Here is an 18,106-nt window from a genome sequence, read left to right as displayed (position 1 = left end):
GCAAAACTTGCCTCATTCGTGTTTGTACTGAGAAATTTAATCATTAAGCTGTAGAAACAAGGAACTGCAATGCTGGTTGGCAAAAGAGTATAGAAAGTGCTGGAGTAACTCAACGGTTCTGGCAGCATCTCTGGAGAATACGGATAGGTGGCATTTTGGGTCAGGACACACCTCTTCAGTCTGAAGAATGGTCCCATTCCGAAATATCATCTATCCATGTTCTTCAGAGATGCTGCCTGGCTTGTTGAGTTACTCCAGCATTTTGTGTTTTCTATTTAATAATTAATACTGAATGCAACATGGCTCCTGTAAAACTTGCTTCATGCGTTTATGCTAAGATATTTAATCATTAATAGCTATACATGTAATGAATGCAACATGATTCCGTGCCATATAATAGCTCAAGAACACATTTTATCCCAGGCAGATTTGATTTGTGATTAAGTCATGATAATATCTGAACATATTTTCCACAGGCAAACCAAAATGTAGGTGGTAGTGTGAGTATTGAGTGCTACTAAAATCAAGATTAAAGTTGCATTCATTTCACAGTTCATATAGAAAATGATACCATGCCAAATGATGGCACCTTTCCATTTTCAGTCATTTGCAGAGGTGTCAACTTTCGTAAGGATATCGGAGCATATAAACACTGCAAACAGTAGCTGGCAATTTTAGTGGGTTATTTTTAAATGTTGAATGATGCTGTAGGAACATTTTTAATCATTTCATGGGTTAATTGATTTATTTTCCCCACATAAATATGTTTTTCTGAACGAATCAATCAACCAATCTAATTAATAAACGGGTAGGCACAGATTAATATGTGTTCCCAATGTATCAAACATCAGTAAAAAAAACATGACTTGTCATGCCAAGTGTGAAGTGTCAATGGTGCAACATTACTATTGGCTTTACTTTTAATTAACTGAGCAGATGTGGCTGACCATTCAGTAGCTGACAGTTCTCACTTATAAGATAGCCACTGTTCCCACACACGCACACATGAATAACTAATTAAAAATTTGAGTGTGGACCCGTAACATAAAATAATCTCTGTCATGAGATGCAACAATCCAAAATTTGACTTAAATTGGAATCATTTGCCAGAACTGCTGGCTCAACTTTGAAGTGGTGACCATATTTTGAACAGAGTTTCTTAACAATTTTCAAATTGCACAATATAGTTAAAACATGTTCAAATGTGTTTAGAATATTGGAGTGAAAGAACATCAGTCAGTCCTGTTTTAAGAGAGAGCATGAGAACTCTGTCATTTAACAATTAAGGAACGAGGCAGCCATCCATAGAAAGTTCTTGATGGGAAGTGACAATGCAGATTGTTCATATTTAAAGCTTTGAGATAATTTGAGATGCATGGTAAACTGTGAATTTGTTCCACAGCTGTGTGTGTGTGTGTGTGGAGGGGGGGGGGGGGACTTAAGCTCTTGTTTACATGGGCAAATTTGAAGATTAATTAATTCCTGAGTGTTTAAAGACTTTACCAACTTTCAAGATGTGCAAGTAATCTGTGCAAAGAAGATTTGCTGTAAATTCGTAAAGATGAATGTTGTTAGGTGTAATTAAATGCAATTATGGAATGAAAGAACATGTCTTCAAAGTTCTTCAGAACATTATTGAAGAACATTTGATGTCCTGAAGTAGTGCTGCAGCACTTGGTGGGCAACTTTTATTTCTTTGCGTTTTGTGTTGGGGGTGGGAAGGGAGGGGAGAGAAACTACTCACAACACAATAGCAACAAATGAAGACAGATCTGTACTTAGTGTCAGTTTAACTTTTGCCTGCTTCATTTCCATTTGAATGCCTGTGAAAGAAGGAGCTTGCATCTACATCCTGCTAATCATTGTCTGGGGATTTTCTAAATGCTTCAGAGGTAGTGAAGTACTTTTGAAATGTATTCTCTGTTGTCATGAAAATAAATACCAGTGGCCAATTTGTACACAGTAAGGCCCCACACACATCAATGAGATAATAACTAGTCATGCATTTTTAATGATGTTGGGGGATAAATGTTGGTCACGTCTTGAAGAGACCTTTCTTTTTTTATGTGTAGGAAGGAACTGCAGATGCTGGTTTAAACCAAAGACAGACACAAGGGTCTCGACCTGAAACGTCACCTATTCCTTTGCTCCAGAGATGCTGCCTGACCCACTGAGTTACTTCAGCTTTTTGTGTCTGTCCTTTCTTTTTTATGTTTGGACTCTGGTATTCTTGTGAAATGAATTAGCATTTTTTTAACTTTCTGAAACAGGACGGATAAAATGCATCAATCGCAATTTCTAAAGCTTAGGTTCGTAATATAGGAGTACTCATTGGGGATAATCAGCCATGATCACATTGAATGGCGGTGCTGGCTCAAAGGGCCGAATGGCCTACTCCTGCACCTATTGTCTATTGTCTATAATGTAATTGTTAAAATTACTCCGACACTTTATTAAATAGTCCAGTTATGAATGAATGGATCGGTCTCAGGTTGGCGAACAGTTACCAATTGATCTGAAGAAGGGTCTCGACCCAAAGCGTCACCCACCCATATTCCAGAGATGCTGCCTGATCTGTTGATTTTCTCCAGCACGTTGTGTCTTTTGTGAACCAGCATCTGCAGTTCCTTGTTTCTATTAATTAGTTATCACTGGGGTCAATGTTTGTGTTCCCATTTTCAAATTGTGTCAAAAACTTGGCTGAGGGAACCAAATGGAGTATTTACAAGAACAAAAAATAAACAGCTAGAGGAGCTCAGAGAGCCAGGCAGCATCTGTGGAGGGAAAAGGACAGATAACATTTCAAGTTCAAGTGAGTTTATTGTCATGTGTCCCTGTATAGGACAATGAAATTCTTGCTTTGCTTAAGCACACAGAAAATAGTAGGCATTTACTACAAAACAGATAAATGTGTCCATATACCATGATATAAATATATACACACATGAATAAATAAACTGGTAAAGTGCAAATAACAGAAAGTGGTTATTAATAATCAGAGTTTTGTCCGAGCCAGGTTTAATAGCCTGATGGCTGTGGGGAAGTAGCTATTCCTGAACCTGGTTGTTGCAGTCTTCAGGCTCCTGTACCTTCTACCTGAAGGTAACAGGGAGATGAGTGTGTGGCCAGGATGGTGTGGGTCTTTGATGATACTGCCAGCCTTTTTGAGGCAGCGACTGCGGTAAATCCCCTCGATGGAAGGAAGGTCAGAGCCGATGATGGACTGGGCAGTGTTTACTACTTTTTGTAGTCTTTTCCTCTCCAGGGCGCTCAAATTGCCGAACCAAGCCACGATGCAACCGGTCAGTATGCTCTCGACTGTGCACCTGTAGAAGTTAGAGAGAGTCTTCCTTGACAATCCGACTCTCCGTAATCTTCTCAGGAAGTAGAGGCGCTGATGAGCTTGCTTGATAATTGCGTTAGTGTTCTCGGACCAGGAAAGATCTTCAGAGATGTGCACGCCCAGGAATTTGAAGTTCTTGACCCTTTCAACCATCGACCCGTTGATATAAATGGGGCTGTGGGTCCCCCTCCTACTCCTTCCAAAGTCCACAATCAGTTCCTTGGTTTTGCTGGTGTTGAGGGCCAGGTTATTGCGCTGGCACCATATGGACAGTTGCTCGATCTCTCTTCTGTATTCTGACTCATCCCCATCAGTGATACTCCCCACAATAGTGGTGTCGTCAGCGAACTTGATGATGGAGTTCGCACTGTGGTTCGCTACGCAGTCATGGGTATAGAGTGAGTACAGCAGGGGGCTGAGCACGCAGCCTTGAGGTGCTCCCGTGCTGAGTGTTATCGAGGCTGACACATTTCCACCAATACGAACAGACTGTGGTCTGTGGATGAGGAAGTCGAGGATCCAGTTGCAGAGCGATGCGCAGAGACCCAGTTCTGCAAGTTTGGTAACCAGTTTGGAGGGGATGATTGTGTTAAATGCCGAGCTGTAATCAATGAATAACAGCCTGACATATGAGTTTTTGTTGTCCAAGTGGTCCAGTGCGGAGTGGAGGGCCAGCGAGATCGCATCCACCGTTGATCTGTTGTGGCGGTATGCGAACTGCAGTGGGTCCAGGTTTTTGTCGAGGTAGGAGTTGATTTGCTCCATGATCAACCTCTCAAAGCACTTCATCACCACCGGCATTAGTGCCACTGGTCGATAGTCATTGAGGCATGTCACCTTACTCTTCTTGTATAATTGATGCCCTTTTAAAGCAGGTGGGGACCTCAGACCTCAGAAGTGAGAGGTTGAAAATGTCCGTAAAAACTCCCGCCAGTTGGTCCGCACAGGTTTTTAGAACACGACCGGGTATACCATCAGCACCAGGTGCTTTTCGGGGGTTCACCCCTCTGAAGGATTTCCTGACATCGGCCTCTGTGACTGAGACTGAGACTGTGACTGAGATCGGGAAGGCACATCAGTATTCTCCCTGTCAAAGCGTGCGTAAAACGCATTGAGCTAGTCAGGGAGTGATGTTACACCGACATTCGAGCTGCCTCCTGGTTTTGCCTTGTAGGAGGTGAATGCATTCAGGCCCTGCCACAGCTGCCGAACACCTGTCTCGTCCTCCAGTTTGGAGCAGAAGTCCCTTTTGGCCTTTTTGATGGCCTTACCAAGGTCGTGTCTGGTCTTCATGTAGGCCACTGTATCATTAGAGGTGAATGCCCTGTGTCTGGACTTCAGGAGAGTGCGGATCTCAAAGTTCATCCAAGGTTTCTGATTGGGAAACACTCGGAAGGTTTTTGTAGGGATGCAGTCCTCCACACATTTCTTTATGAAGTCTGTAACGACTGTGGCATATTCGTTCAAGTCCGTTGCCGAGTCCTTGAACATTGCCCAGTCTACAGACTCCAAACAGTCCTGGCAACCCTTCAGACTGCAGAAGGGTCCCAACCAGAAACATCGTCTGCCCTTTGAGCTCCTCCAACAGTTTGTTTTTTGCTCATGATTCCAATATCTGCACTCTATAGAACACAGATAGTTACAAGTTTTCTCATAATGTGAAATTATGTTGAAATGTGAGGACTGATGATAATTTTTTATCTATTCTTTAGGTCAGAATGTGCTATTTTTTCATTGGGAAGTATTTCAAAGATAATCTATCCAGCACAATTTTACTTTTTCAGTAGTTTGTAAAACGGATCTCACCTTCATGTATGATATTTGCAGTCAAATGTGATGTAATTTCTGAGAAAATAAGAACATTGAAGTTGTAAAACATAATTGTTCAACAGTTGTTTAAAAGCACTAAATCTAACATCTGATTTTCTGATAATTGTTTTCTTTTGAGATACAATTATGGTTTTTTTTGTAAAGAATTGTAGAGGCCTTTGCTGTGCAATAATGTTTTAATGTAGCATGCAAGTTTACTACTGTTTGTGTCTAGGATAAATAGCAAGCAGTGTGTGTGATAAATAACAAGGAATATAGGTTTGTCACCCAGTAGTTTTACACTGCCGCTCAAAGGAAAATACTGTTTTGAACTTAGGAGCAACCCTGGGATTTTAATAATTTGCCTTTGACCACCATAGCTTGCTTTCAAGTTAATGAACCTGGCATTCTAACCTTCCCATTCTTTGATCACTGTGACAGCTGTGGAAGGTCAGAGGAAAAGTGAAGTCAGCCCTGGTCCTTGGTCCCAGGATGATTTTTCATCCAACTCAGCAGTTATCAACTTGAGGTACAGGTGCAGTCAATTAATGGCCATAATCTTTGACAACAGGTAGCTTGGAGGCGATGGCTGAAGTTAATGGTCAGAATCAGAAAATGCTGCCTCGGGCGGCAAAGGGAGTGCCTCTCCATATTTTTCTTTCAAGCACTGATTATTACCTAACCTTTTGCCATCAATTGATCTGTAATTATACAGTACAATTGTTTTTGTTCAGATTTTTTCTCTTTCCCTCACATTTTCATTCTCTCTCCTGTTGTCAAATTTCTTTGCTCTGTCTCTTCCACATTAGACATCTTTCCAAAAATGTGACAATTTTCTAAACAAAAGGTCAACTTGATCACGTATTGCTGCAAAGCTTTTGCCAGGAGGTGTACAACGTAAGCTTCCCAGCAGTTTCCCTCTAGGTCATTCTAACCTCCTAGGGCAGCACAGTGGCGCAGCCTCACAGCGGCAGAGACCTGGATTTGATCCTGATCTCGGGTGCTGTCTGTGTGGAGTTGGCACATTCTCTCCTCAGACCACATGGGTTTCCTCCGGGTGCTCCGGATTCCTCCCACATCCTAAAGACATGCGGGTTTGTTGGTTAATTGGCCGCTGTAAATGTAAATTACGTTGTGGATATGAAATTGAGATAACATAGAAGTAGTGTGAATGGGAGATCAATGGCTAGCGTGGACTCGGTGGGCCGAAGGACCTGTTTCCATGCTGTATCTCTAAACTAACCTCTGCTTCCTCACTTATGGTGAATCAGGGAATGTCATGTACAATTTAGCAGCTAAGATATAATGCGGATACAGATATTTTTGGAAGACTAACACGAATGTAAAACACATTTTTTTCAAGCTTGACAAACTTCAAATTCAGTCTGCAGACTGAATCAAAATTATTCAGCATGCCTTGGGAATTGTACACCTTGGACAGAAAGACAAAATGTTAAGATTATTTTGACGGGAGACCGGAGACACTTTGCACAAGTGGCAGTAGAAGTTTAGTGTTGCATCCCACAGAAAAATTAATAGATGCCAAATAAAATTAGTAATCATAAAACTTAGTTACTTTAGTTACACTCAATGTAAATAGAGATGGAACTAAATTGGGTTGATGGTCTAGATACGGAGCCACAATGACCTCATTAACGAGTGGAATACAATTCAGTGATTGAATAATTTGCTCCTTTTGTTATGTTCTTGTGGAAGTCAGTCATCAAATTTGCAAAATTAATAGACAAATTAAATCATCTTAATTTTTAACAGAGCTTTTTAAAAAGATGTTTTCCCTACTGAATTCACAAATAGAGTTCCCACCTTCTGGTGTTAAAAAATTTGGAACATGTCCACTTTTATTTGGATAACTGGCCTGCAGACACTGGTTTACATCGAGGATAGACACAAAATGCTGGAGTAACTCAGCAGGACAGGCAGCATCTCTGGATAGAAGGAATGGGTGACGTTTTGGGTCCGAAGAAGGACCCTGACCTGAAATGTCACCCATTCCTTCTATCCAGAGATGCTGCCTTTCCCATTGAGTCACTCCAGCATTTGTCTTAAATTTTTTTTTTTTTGCATCTTATATATTTGTTCAAGAAAATATGTGCAACATTAAATACGGCCTTCCTGTTTTGAGCGAAATGTCACCCATTCCTTCTATCACTGGATGCTGCATAGTTTGATGTGCAGTAATGGTATGACAGATGGAAAGTGTATTCAGTTTAGCCATGAACATGTCTGTACACTGAACTTGTGAATAGCCTTGGGAGAAGCTTTCATTGTGTTGGTGTATAATTACTGAGCTGCAAAACATTAAGTGGTGTATTCTGTACTGCCTTAGTTCTGTGGTCTGTTATTTATAGTGGGAAGAGGAGCATTTAAAACCTATTGTCAGCTTTTTGGGCACATGCGCCCTACAATTTGAAGACCCCCCCCCTAAAAAAAATTGCAGGGTTCTGTGCAGCTGAAATAAATCCAGGTGTCTGCTTTGAACCTTTGTATAGTAAATCAATGTTTTAGTTTAGTTTAGTTTATTGTCACGTGTACCGAGATACAGTGAATAGCTTTTTTGTTGCATACTATCCAGTCAGTGGAAAGACTACACATGATTACAATCATGACGCCCACAATGTACAAATACAGGATAAAGGGAAAGAAAATTCTGATTAAAGATAGTCTGAGGCTTGTTTTTATAAACAAAAGAACTAGCATTCTTAGATGAACCCTGCAAAGTTTTCAATATTCAATAAATAACTTTTATTGTTGGCACTTGTACCAAGGTACAGTGAAAAACATTGTTTTGCATGCAATCCAAACAAATCGGATATACCATACATATCTATGATCAAGTCAAACTCAAGTACAATTGATAGAGGAAAGGGGAAGTACTGCGTGCAGAATATAGTTCTCAGCATTGTAGCGCATCTGTTCCAGAGACAAAGTCCAATGTCTACAAAGGGGTAGAGGTGAATACTCTAGCTTATGGAAGGACTGTACGGAAGCCCGATAACAGAGTGGAGGAAGCTGTACCTGAGTCTGGTGATGCGTGCTTTCAAACTTCTGAACCTTGGACGGAAGCAGAGGGAGGAGGTTTGAGGTGTAGTAAGATCAAGCAAACATCAATGGAATAAATGACCAGATCCTCTGCTGCTCTGCTGTAGCTTGAGTGATAACCCAACAGGCATGCTACATTGCAAATTATCTCCACTTGAGTTTTTTGCCTGCTCTTTTTTACCTTACCGCTTTCTGACCACCTGAGGTGGTCCAGCAGTTTCTGTTCCCATCATCCAACTGACTTGAGTCGTTTACAACCCAACAGTATGAACACTGTATTCTTCAATTTTACGTAACCTTCAATAACCCCTCCTAATCTCTTCCCTTTCTCCTCCTCCCTCTTCCCTCTACCCAAACCGCACCTACTTCTCCCTCCTCCCACATTCCTTTCTCTGGTTTCACAATTTGCAACTCTTCAGTCCTTCTGTCTCACATCTTCTGCTTTAATCTCTGGTATTTGTTCCAACCATCAGCCTATCAAAACCACCCCCAATCCGCCTGGTCTCCCGTGCCCACCTATACCTGCCATGCTTTGTCCAGCCTCTCCTCTCTCCCACTCTCCCAGCATTTTTCACTTCCCCCTCAACAATCAGGTTCCCATCAAAACGACCTGCTGAGTTACTCAAGCACTTTATGTCCTTCTATCCAACTGACCACTGCAGGTGCTGATCGGGATATCTTATGCAACAGACTTCCTTGAAACTGCATTTCAATATCAGATATACCCCTTGTTTAGTGATATGCAGTAGCTCCTTCTTACCGCTGAACATGAATTGAATATTTCATTTTATTAAATTTGTTGACTATGCCAAATTTGTATTTGTGCTTTTTTAATATATTAAATTGCTGCAACTGTTGCATATAGCTGGAGAAAGGAAATAGGTGACGTTTTGGGACAAGACCCTTCTTCAGACTGAGAGTCAGGGGAGAGGGAAACTAGAGGAATGAAAATGATCAGAACAAATCCAAGCCAGCAACGATGACCAAGGCATTGGTAGATATATGGAACGAGCTGCCTGAGCAGGTAGTTGAGGCAGGTACTATTAGCTTGGTCATCGGTGCCGGCTCTGATTTGTTCTGTATGGAGTTTACGCATTCTCCCTTTGACCAAGTGGGACTCCTCCATGTGCTCAGGTTTCCGTTCACATCCCAAAGACATGTGGGTTTTTGTGTTAATCGGCTTCTGTATATTTCACCTAGTGTCTAGAGAGTGGATGGAAAGATGGGGCAACATAGAATCAGTGTGAATGGGTGATCGATATTTTGTGTGGATTCGGTGGGCCGAAGGGCACATTTCAAATGCTGTACATCTAAAATGTAATCAATTTACAGCAAAAGCTGTGTTTAACCTTGGAATTGGCAATTTAGATATGATATTTGGACAAGATTTTTGTTTTGTTGCAGCGGAACGGCCTGGACTTGGGTGCCGGGAGTTGATGTTTCGGAACTTATTCAAAATTTTGCCAGCAGTCAGTCGAGACATTACCGACTGGGTTCCAGCAACCCGCGTCAAAGCATCAGACCTCCTGATCATGCTGCTGTTCCATGCTGAGGACCACATCACCCAGCACATGGAGCTGCTGCTCAGCACCTTGTACCGATCTTGTTCAGATGAGGAGAAAACTGTGGTTCAAAACGTATGTATCTGCCTTCCTTGCTCTCAGTTGGAACATAAAACATTGCAACACAGTTTAGTTTAGTTTAGAAATTCTCAGAAGCCGCACCGACCAGTGATCCCCATACACTAGTTCTATCCTGCACACTAGGTGCAATGTAAGAGGGCACTTCAGCCACAATGTCTGTGCCGAACATGACACCATGTTAAACTAATCTCTGCCTGCATGTGATCCATTCTCTATATATCCATGTGCCTATCTAAAAGACTCTTACATGCCACTATCGTATCAACCCCTGTGTTCATGTTCATGTCATAGGAGCAGAAGTAGGCCATTCGACCCATACATTCTACTTTGCCATTCAATCATGGCTGATATATCATTCCCCTCAATCCTATTCTCCTGCCTTCTCCGTATAACCTTTGATACCCTTATGAGCCTGTCCCACAGGTGACTTTTTAAGCAACTACAGGAGACTATGCGGTAGCCACATGTTCGCGGGTGTTGGCCGGGGAATCGCCATCATGGTCGTGAGTAGTTCCCGCATTCTCGGAACTAGTCGCGGCTTCATTCTGGTCGCCGTTAATTTTTCAACATGTTGAAAAATTACCGGCAACCAGAATGAAGCTGCCATGGAGATTAGCGAGAATTCTCGTGCCGTAGGTGCAGTGGCAGTGGGTCACCAGGAGGTCGTAGGTTCTCGTAGGTTGTCTCCGGTGCTGACCGATGAATCTCATTGGCCCATTGGGGAAAAAAAACATAAACAGTAGTTTTCAGAACCAAGGATAACCGACCGGTAATGTTAATGTCGGCCGAGCTTCACAGCCGTGTATCTCTGGCTTCTTAAAAGTTGTCTCCACTTCTTCTCCCCCCTCTCCGCCCCTCTTTTAAAGGACTTAAGTGATCCTTCCCGTGCACTATGCTTTCACCGTCTTAATTATAGCGTCAACCTTCTTGTGTGTGTCTGTATCACATTGGCGGCTTTGCACCGTGTGAATTTCACTCAGACAGCGCTCTGCCGCTTGCCCTGTCCCCCGCTTGCATAACTGGCTGGTGAAGGAAGCGATGTGTGTACGTGTATATGTGTTCCACTCTGACAATCGCCGTTCAAGTCGCCGGTTTTTCAGCAACCTGCTACGACTTGACAGTGGGACAGGCCCATTACTAATCAAGAAACTATTGATCTCCGAGTTCCAGGCACCCACCGCTGTAAAAACAAAATTGCCCTACACATCTCCTTTGTCCCTCTCAGTTATTATTTATATTGAAACCTGTGAAAAAACTCTTATTTTTATGTTACTATATTATATTTCTAAGATGTCTGAGCAAATTGTTGAGTGTGGAGATAGTGCCAGGCTGATTGGTACTTAAGCAGTTAAAATATAAACCTTATTCTAATAATGGTAGAGAAGCAGCTCGTAAACCTGGAAGTAGGTACACAGACTTATTCCTTGGAGTGCTGGAGGCTCAGGGGTGATCTTCTAGAGGTGTATAAAATCACAAGGGGAATTGATAGGATGTATGCACAGAGGCTTTTATCCAGGGTGGGGAAATCAAGAACCAGAGGATATAGGCTTAAGGTGAGAGGGGATAGATTTAGTAGGAACCAGAGGGGCAACTTTATCATACATGTGGGCAGCAGAGTGGTGCAGTGATATTGCTGCCTTCCAGCACCAGAGACCCGGGTTCGATCCTGACTGCATGTGGAGTCGGTACATAGTTTACACATTCTCCCTGTGACCGCATGGGTTTCCTCCCACACTCTAAAGACGTACAGATTTGAAGTTACTTGGCTTTTGTAAAATTGTAGGTTGTCCCCAGTGTATAGGGTCGTTCTAGTGTACGGGGTGATCACTGGTTGGCGTAGGCTCGGTGGGCCGAAGGGTCTGTTTCTGCGCTGCTTCTCTAAAGATATGGTGGCAAGTATATGGAATGAGCTGCCAAAGGTGGTAGCTGAGGCAGGTACTATAATAACATTTAAAAGACAGTTAGACAGGTACGTATATAGGAAAGGTTTAGAGGGATATAGGGACTTAGGCATAAGGTTTGTATTTTAACAGTTTAAATACCAATCTGCCCATCACACACAACAAATGGGACCGTTTTAGATGGGACATAAGTGGCCTGTTTCCATGCTGTATGACTTTATAAATACTGCAAATTGGCGAGATAAAGCTTAAAAAGAATGCAACTCTTGACTTCCTGTTCGCTTTGTGATTTTTAGTCTGTGAAAGCAGCAGAGCTGATTGGAAACTTTGTGGAACCGGAGGTGTCTTTGAAATTGATTCTGACGGCGATCGAGAAATCTGCTTGCACCGCTCATCTTATGGTGTTGGGCGCAGTCATACGGGGCAGCTCAGCACAGGCTCTACATCCACATCTGGTTACAATCGGAGCAGCTCTGGCACTTCCTGACACATGTCAAGTATCTGCAAAGGTAAATATCAACAAAAAGGCATAGGTCTGTCACCTACACATCCTTCTCAAAGCTTAGTATTCCGGAAAAGAGCTTGATGTTGGAAATCTGAAATCAAAAACACTAGAAATACTCAGCGGGTCCAAGAGAATCTGGGGTTGATAACCTAGCATCAAAAATGGAAATAATTACTGATTTAATGGGTTTCTGCAAGTGTGGGGGCAGTGAAAGCAAGAGAAGATGAACGGACAAAGGCACCCTTGAATGATGAAAGACACAAAGTGCTGGAGTAACTCAGCCGGTCAGGCAGCATCAGTCAGGCAGCATCTCTGGAGAGCATGGATAGGTGACATTTCAGGCTGGGACTGAAGAAGGGGTCCGACCTGACACATCACCTATCAATCAGTCTGAAGAGAGGTCCTGTCTTCATTCCTTGTTCTCTGGAGATGCTCCTGACCTGTTGAATTACTCCAGCATTTTGTGCCTTTTTTTGTAAAGCAGCATCTGCAATTCCATGTGGCATCCTTGAATGATTTTACTGGTGTCAATCATAGCTCGTGCATTTGTTTCAGTTTTTGTCTCATTGTATGTCACCTTGACATCCTGTATAATTATATGGTGACATGTTTTCTGAGTGATACACAGATGTTATTGGAAAAACCTTTTGGAAATATCTGGGTCTGTTACATAGATTCCATCTGACCTGCTGAGTATTTTCAACATTGTCAGTTTTCATTTTCTTTGCATTTTCATCATTCTTTCAATACCAATGCCCAAACACATCCTCGCAAGTGTGGAACTGTTCAACTATTGTCATAAAATATTTAGATTATATTTTTGACACGGGTTGCACGCAATTCCTTGGTTGGATCGTCGAAGATAATGTGACTCAGTTGTTCCCTATAGAGGGTGGTGTTGGAATGAATGAATTATTTGGGAGCCACGCTTAATGCATGGGAAACCATTTCTTCACAAGTAGGGTTCACCAAGCACCAGCAATGCTTTGAGTGCACCTTTCAATGCTCCTTTGGCATTAGTCAGAACAGAATTTAATCCTCAAAGGACTCACTCTGCTGGAGTAACTCAGCAGGTCAGGCAGCATTTCTGTAGAACGTGGACAGGTGATGTTTCGGATCGAGGCCTTTCTTCAGAAATCAGAAACCTATCCATGTTCTTGAGAGATGCTGCCTGACCTGCTGTGTTACTCCAGCAATTTGTGTCCTTTTGTGTATTAAACAGCATCTTCCAGTTCCTTGTTTCTAGAATTTAATCCAGACCAATTTACTGCTCTTCTTGAGAGTCAAAACGTGTTTAATTGTAACATGCACTGAGAACTGGACAATTAAATTCTTACTTATTGACATGATTTAACACAGACATTTCTTACCATTTCTTTTGCTCACTGCTGAAAGCTGCTGAACATATAGTTTGACATACTGTATGTAGGTCAAGTTAAGATTGATCTATTGGAAACAAATTGGCCACTGTAACGAGAAGGATCGATGGTGCTAATTTTCTAATTGCTTTTTTCCCCTTCATTTTTCTCCTCCTGATTGGAACTTGTTTAAAAAGCTTCAGATTATAAATTTTATACTGTTTATGAACATGTAGGTCATGACCATTGAAGGGAGGTAAGTTGGTGCCCAGTGTCATCTGTTCAGCCTTATGAAAAGCAAAAGTAAAATTTCCTTTCTATGAAACAAAGTGTATAGATTTTACCTGGATGCAAGTTCTTTCCACAGATCTCAGACAGGTGTTAATAGTAGTTGCTGAAAAAAAACCTAATGATAATCAGTAAAATGGCCAATTGAGATCCTTTGTTATGGAAGGAAATTCATTCCTTTCAATAAGTATTCAGCTCCTTGTATGGAGGCTTTTTACCTGTGTTCTTAGCCAAATTTTGCACCTGGCAACCCAGCTGACTGAAATTGGATCCATGTCTTTGAAATCTGTTGCATTAATGACAACCTATGAGAAAATGGTATGAGAAAATGGGTTTGTGGCTTTTGTCTAAACAAGACGAGGGAGGAAAAAATAATGTATTTTTACAAAGAGAGTGGCTCTTTCGTACATATTGAGGTCACACTTAGTAAATCTCTCTTTTAGTTTAGCAATAATTTTTTGGCACTTTCATAAAACTAGGAATCAAATAAATGAAAATGAAGGGTTCCATAGATACATAGCATAATATGGGGGAGATTAAATATCCAAAGATGGTAATGTTGAAAAGTACATCCATCAATGTTGGTTGTTGATAAAAACATTTACCAGGTGAAGTGGTATTGAATGGTGGAAATGTTTAATAAGTTGAATTGATCCTCTGTTTTTAAATATAATTCAATGTACACTCAAAAAAAAATAATCCTAGTAAATGGATTGCATCAGAAATAACTTGGTCACTGGTCCATAGTAATGTGTGTTTCTGTGTTCCCTTCCAATACTTGTGCCTGGAAAGGGGGTAGAAATTTTATCTGATGTCTACTACTTTTCATAGCAGGTCGTTGATGTGTAAGAAACAGCTGATGACCTGTGTGGTGTGTATAGTTTCCAGTGATAGCCCTGAAGTGCACTCTTTGCTTCTGTTCTCACCAGAACAGCCTGAGCAGTTTTAATATATCAAAAACACATGTAGGTTCGTATTGATGTGAACGTTTTTAACATAGCTTGAGGATCAAATTTGGAACAAATTTGTAATTTCCATTAAGGTCTTATTAATTCCCTTGGGGCTCTATTCATATATATTATATATATAATAATAAAAAACATACATTAGCAAGTGAAATGGGAAGTGTATTTTCAGTGCAAGACTTTAATTGATTATTTTCTTTCTCTAGGTGGAATACTTGGAACAATTGCTTCTGTGTGTACAGATCTTAATTACAGTATGTGGCAGACAATGTAGTGAAATCAATCTGCCACTTCTTAAAGTGCTGGTGACAATTCTCTCCATGACATCTGACCGAGAGCTGGAAAACAAGGTATTACAAAGTGAAAACCACATCAGTTAGTTAAATAAAGTTCATTTGTAATTTGCCGATTGATTTTTTTTTTCTTCTTCTGAAAGCCAACCATTTCAAAGCCTAAATGAATGGGTTCACTGTCTTTCAGCTTTAATTTGGGGTATATGTTAATTTATGGCTAAAGTTCCATCTCATAAGGAGTTTAGCTCTGCTGAGAGTTGAAGTGGTTTTCAGTGGAAGAAATGTTGAATAGGTTGAATTGATCCTATGTCTTTAAATGTAATTCTAGGTACAATGAAAAAATATATAATCTTAGTAAATGGATTGCAATAGAAATAATTTGGTCACTGGTCCAGAGCAATGTGTATTTCTATGTTCCTTTTCTCTTGATTTATTTTCTCGATCCCTCATTACTTCAGTCTTACCTTTGTCCACAGCCATCTATAATCCATCCTGGTTCTGACCCTATAATTGGCCTTGTCATAAAGGTGCACTAAAGTTGCTGTTGGTACCTTGTGAAGTCTAAATGGCAATTACTTATGTCCTCTAGCACTATGATATAGATTTGCTTTAATTTTGAACTTGAATGGTACTTAGTGTAATTAGCTAAAGGATAATCACATGTATTTGAGAACAAGGGATCATGGTAACTCAAATGTCACTATACCTTAACTGGTACATGTGACAATAAACTGACCTTAAAACTTTGATGTTTGACCAACGACAAAATGTTCCAGATTTCTGGTAAAATTCCATTTTTAATTACTTGGGTTTTCGAAACACTTTTGTTAAAGCTTTGCTTTACCAAGTAATGACTGTAGTAAATAGTTTTTAATCTCTATACCTGACAACAAAGAAGAGACAGAATAAACAGAGAAGAAGAGACGGGGGGTTTCTTAAATGTGCATATTTTAATGCTAGGAGCATTGTAAGAAAGGTGGATGAGCTTAGAGTCTGGATAGACACCTGGAAGTATGATGTTGTGGCGATCAGTGAAACATGGTTGCAGGAGGTCTGTGATTGGAAACTAAATATTCCAGGATTTCGTTGCTTCAGGTGTGATAGAATTGGAGGGGCAAGAGGTGGAGGTGTTGCATTGCTAGTCAGGGAAGATATTACAGCAGTGCTTTGGCAGGATAGATTGGAGGGCTCATCTAGGGAGGCTATTTGGGTGGAACTGAGAAGTGGGAAAGGTGTAGCAACACTTATAGGGGTGTATTATAGACCGCCAAATGGGGAACGAGAATTGGAAGAGCAAATATGTAAGGAGATAGCAGATATTAGTAGTAAGCACAAGGTAGTGATTGTGGGAGATTTCAACTTTCCACACATAGACTGGGAAACACATTCTGTAAATGGGCTGGATGGTTTGGAGTTTGTAAAATGTGTGCAGGATAGTTTTTTGCAGCAGTACATAGAGGTACCTACTAGAGGAGGGGCAGTGCTGGACCTCCTGTTAGGAAATGAGACGGGACAGGTAGCGGAGGTATGCGTTGGGGAGCACTTCGGGTCCAGTGATCACAATACCATTAGTTTCAATATAATTATGGAGAAGGTCAGAACTGGACCTAGGGTTGAGATTTTTGATTGGAGAAAGGCTAACTTTGATGAGATGCGAGATGATTTAAAAGGAGTGGACTGGGACATTTTGTTTTATGGGAAAGATGTAGAAGAGAAATGGTGGACATTTAAAGGGGAAATTTTAAGAGTACAGAATCTTTATGTTCCTGTTCGGTTGAAAGGAAACAGTAAAAATTGGAAAGAGCCCTGGTTTTCAAGGGAAATTGGACATCTTGTTCGGAAAAAGAGGGAGATCTACAATAATTATAGGCAGCATGAAGTAAATGAGGTGCTTGTGGAGTATAAGGAATGTAAAAAGAATCTTAAGAAATAAATTAGAAAAGCTAAAAGAAGATATGAGGTTGCTTTGGCAAGTAAGGTGAAAGTAAATCCAAAGGGTTTCTACAGCTATATTAATAGCAAAAGGATAACGAGGGATAAAATTGGTCCATTGGAGAAACAGAGTGGGCAGCTATCTGCAGAGCCAAAAGAGATGGGGGAGATATTGAACAATTACTTTTCTTCGGTATTCACCAAGGAGAAGGATATTGAATTATGTGAGGTAAGGGAAACGAGTAGAGTAGTTATGGATACTATGAGTTTCAAAGTAAAAGAAGTACTGACACTTTTGAAAAATATAAAAGTGGATAAGTCTCCAGGTCCTGACAGGATATTCCCTAGGACATTGAGGGAAGTTAGTGTAGAAATAGCCGGGGCTATGACAGAAATATTTCAAATGTCATTAGAAACGGGAATAGTCCCCGAGGATTGGCGTACTGCGCATGTTGTTCCATTGTTTAAAAAGGGTTCTAAGAGTAAACCTAGCAATTATAGACCTGTTAGTTTGACTTCAGTGGTGGGCAAATTAATGGAAAAGATACTTAGAGATAATATATATAAGCATCTGGATAAACAGGGTCTGATTAGGAACAGTCAACATGGATTTGTGCCTGGAAGGTCATGTTTGACTAATCTTCTTGAATTTTTTGAAGAGGTTACTAGGGAAATTGACGAGGGTAAAGCAGTGGATGTTGTCTATATGGACTTTAGTAAGGCCTTTGACAAGGTTCCTCATGGAAGGTTGGTTAAGAAGGTTAAACTGTTGGGTATAAATGCAGGAATAGCAAGATGGATTCAGCAGTGGCTGAATGGGAGAAGCCAGAGGGTAATGGTGGATGGCTGTTTGTCGGGTTGGAGGCAGGTGACTAGTGGGGTGCCTCAGGGATCTGTGTTGGGTCCTTTGTTGTTTGTCATGTACATCAATGATCTGGATGAAGGGGTGGTAAATTGGATTAGTAAGTATGCAGATGATACCAAGATAGGGGGGGTTGTGGATAATGAA

General features: G+C 41.0%; 1 protein-coding gene across 1 annotated transcript in view; it reads left to right on the top strand.

Moving 5' to 3' along the window:
* The window catches only part of dnaaf5 (dynein axonemal assembly factor 5), a 105,755-nt gene that overhangs the window by 44,707 nt on the left and 42,942 nt on the right, over nt 1–18,106 (top strand). Inside the window, exons 5-7 of the mRNA XM_033040543.1 lie at nt 9,617–9,849; nt 12,053–12,265; nt 15,079–15,222. Coding sequence (XP_032896434.1) covers nt 9,617–9,849; nt 12,053–12,265; nt 15,079–15,222 — 590 coding nt within the window. The remainder of the gene's footprint in view (nt 1–9,616; nt 9,850–12,052; nt 12,266–15,078; nt 15,223–18,106) is intronic.

The sequence above is a fragment of the Amblyraja radiata genome, chromosome 22, assembly GCF_010909765.2.
Source record: "Amblyraja radiata isolate CabotCenter1 chromosome 22, sAmbRad1.1.pri, whole genome shotgun sequence".
NCBI classification, from domain to species: domain Eukaryota; kingdom Metazoa; phylum Chordata; class Chondrichthyes; order Rajiformes; family Rajidae; genus Amblyraja; species Amblyraja radiata.
The sequence above is the reverse complement of the archived record's forward strand: the minus strand, read 5'-3'. Positions and strand labels throughout refer to the sequence as shown.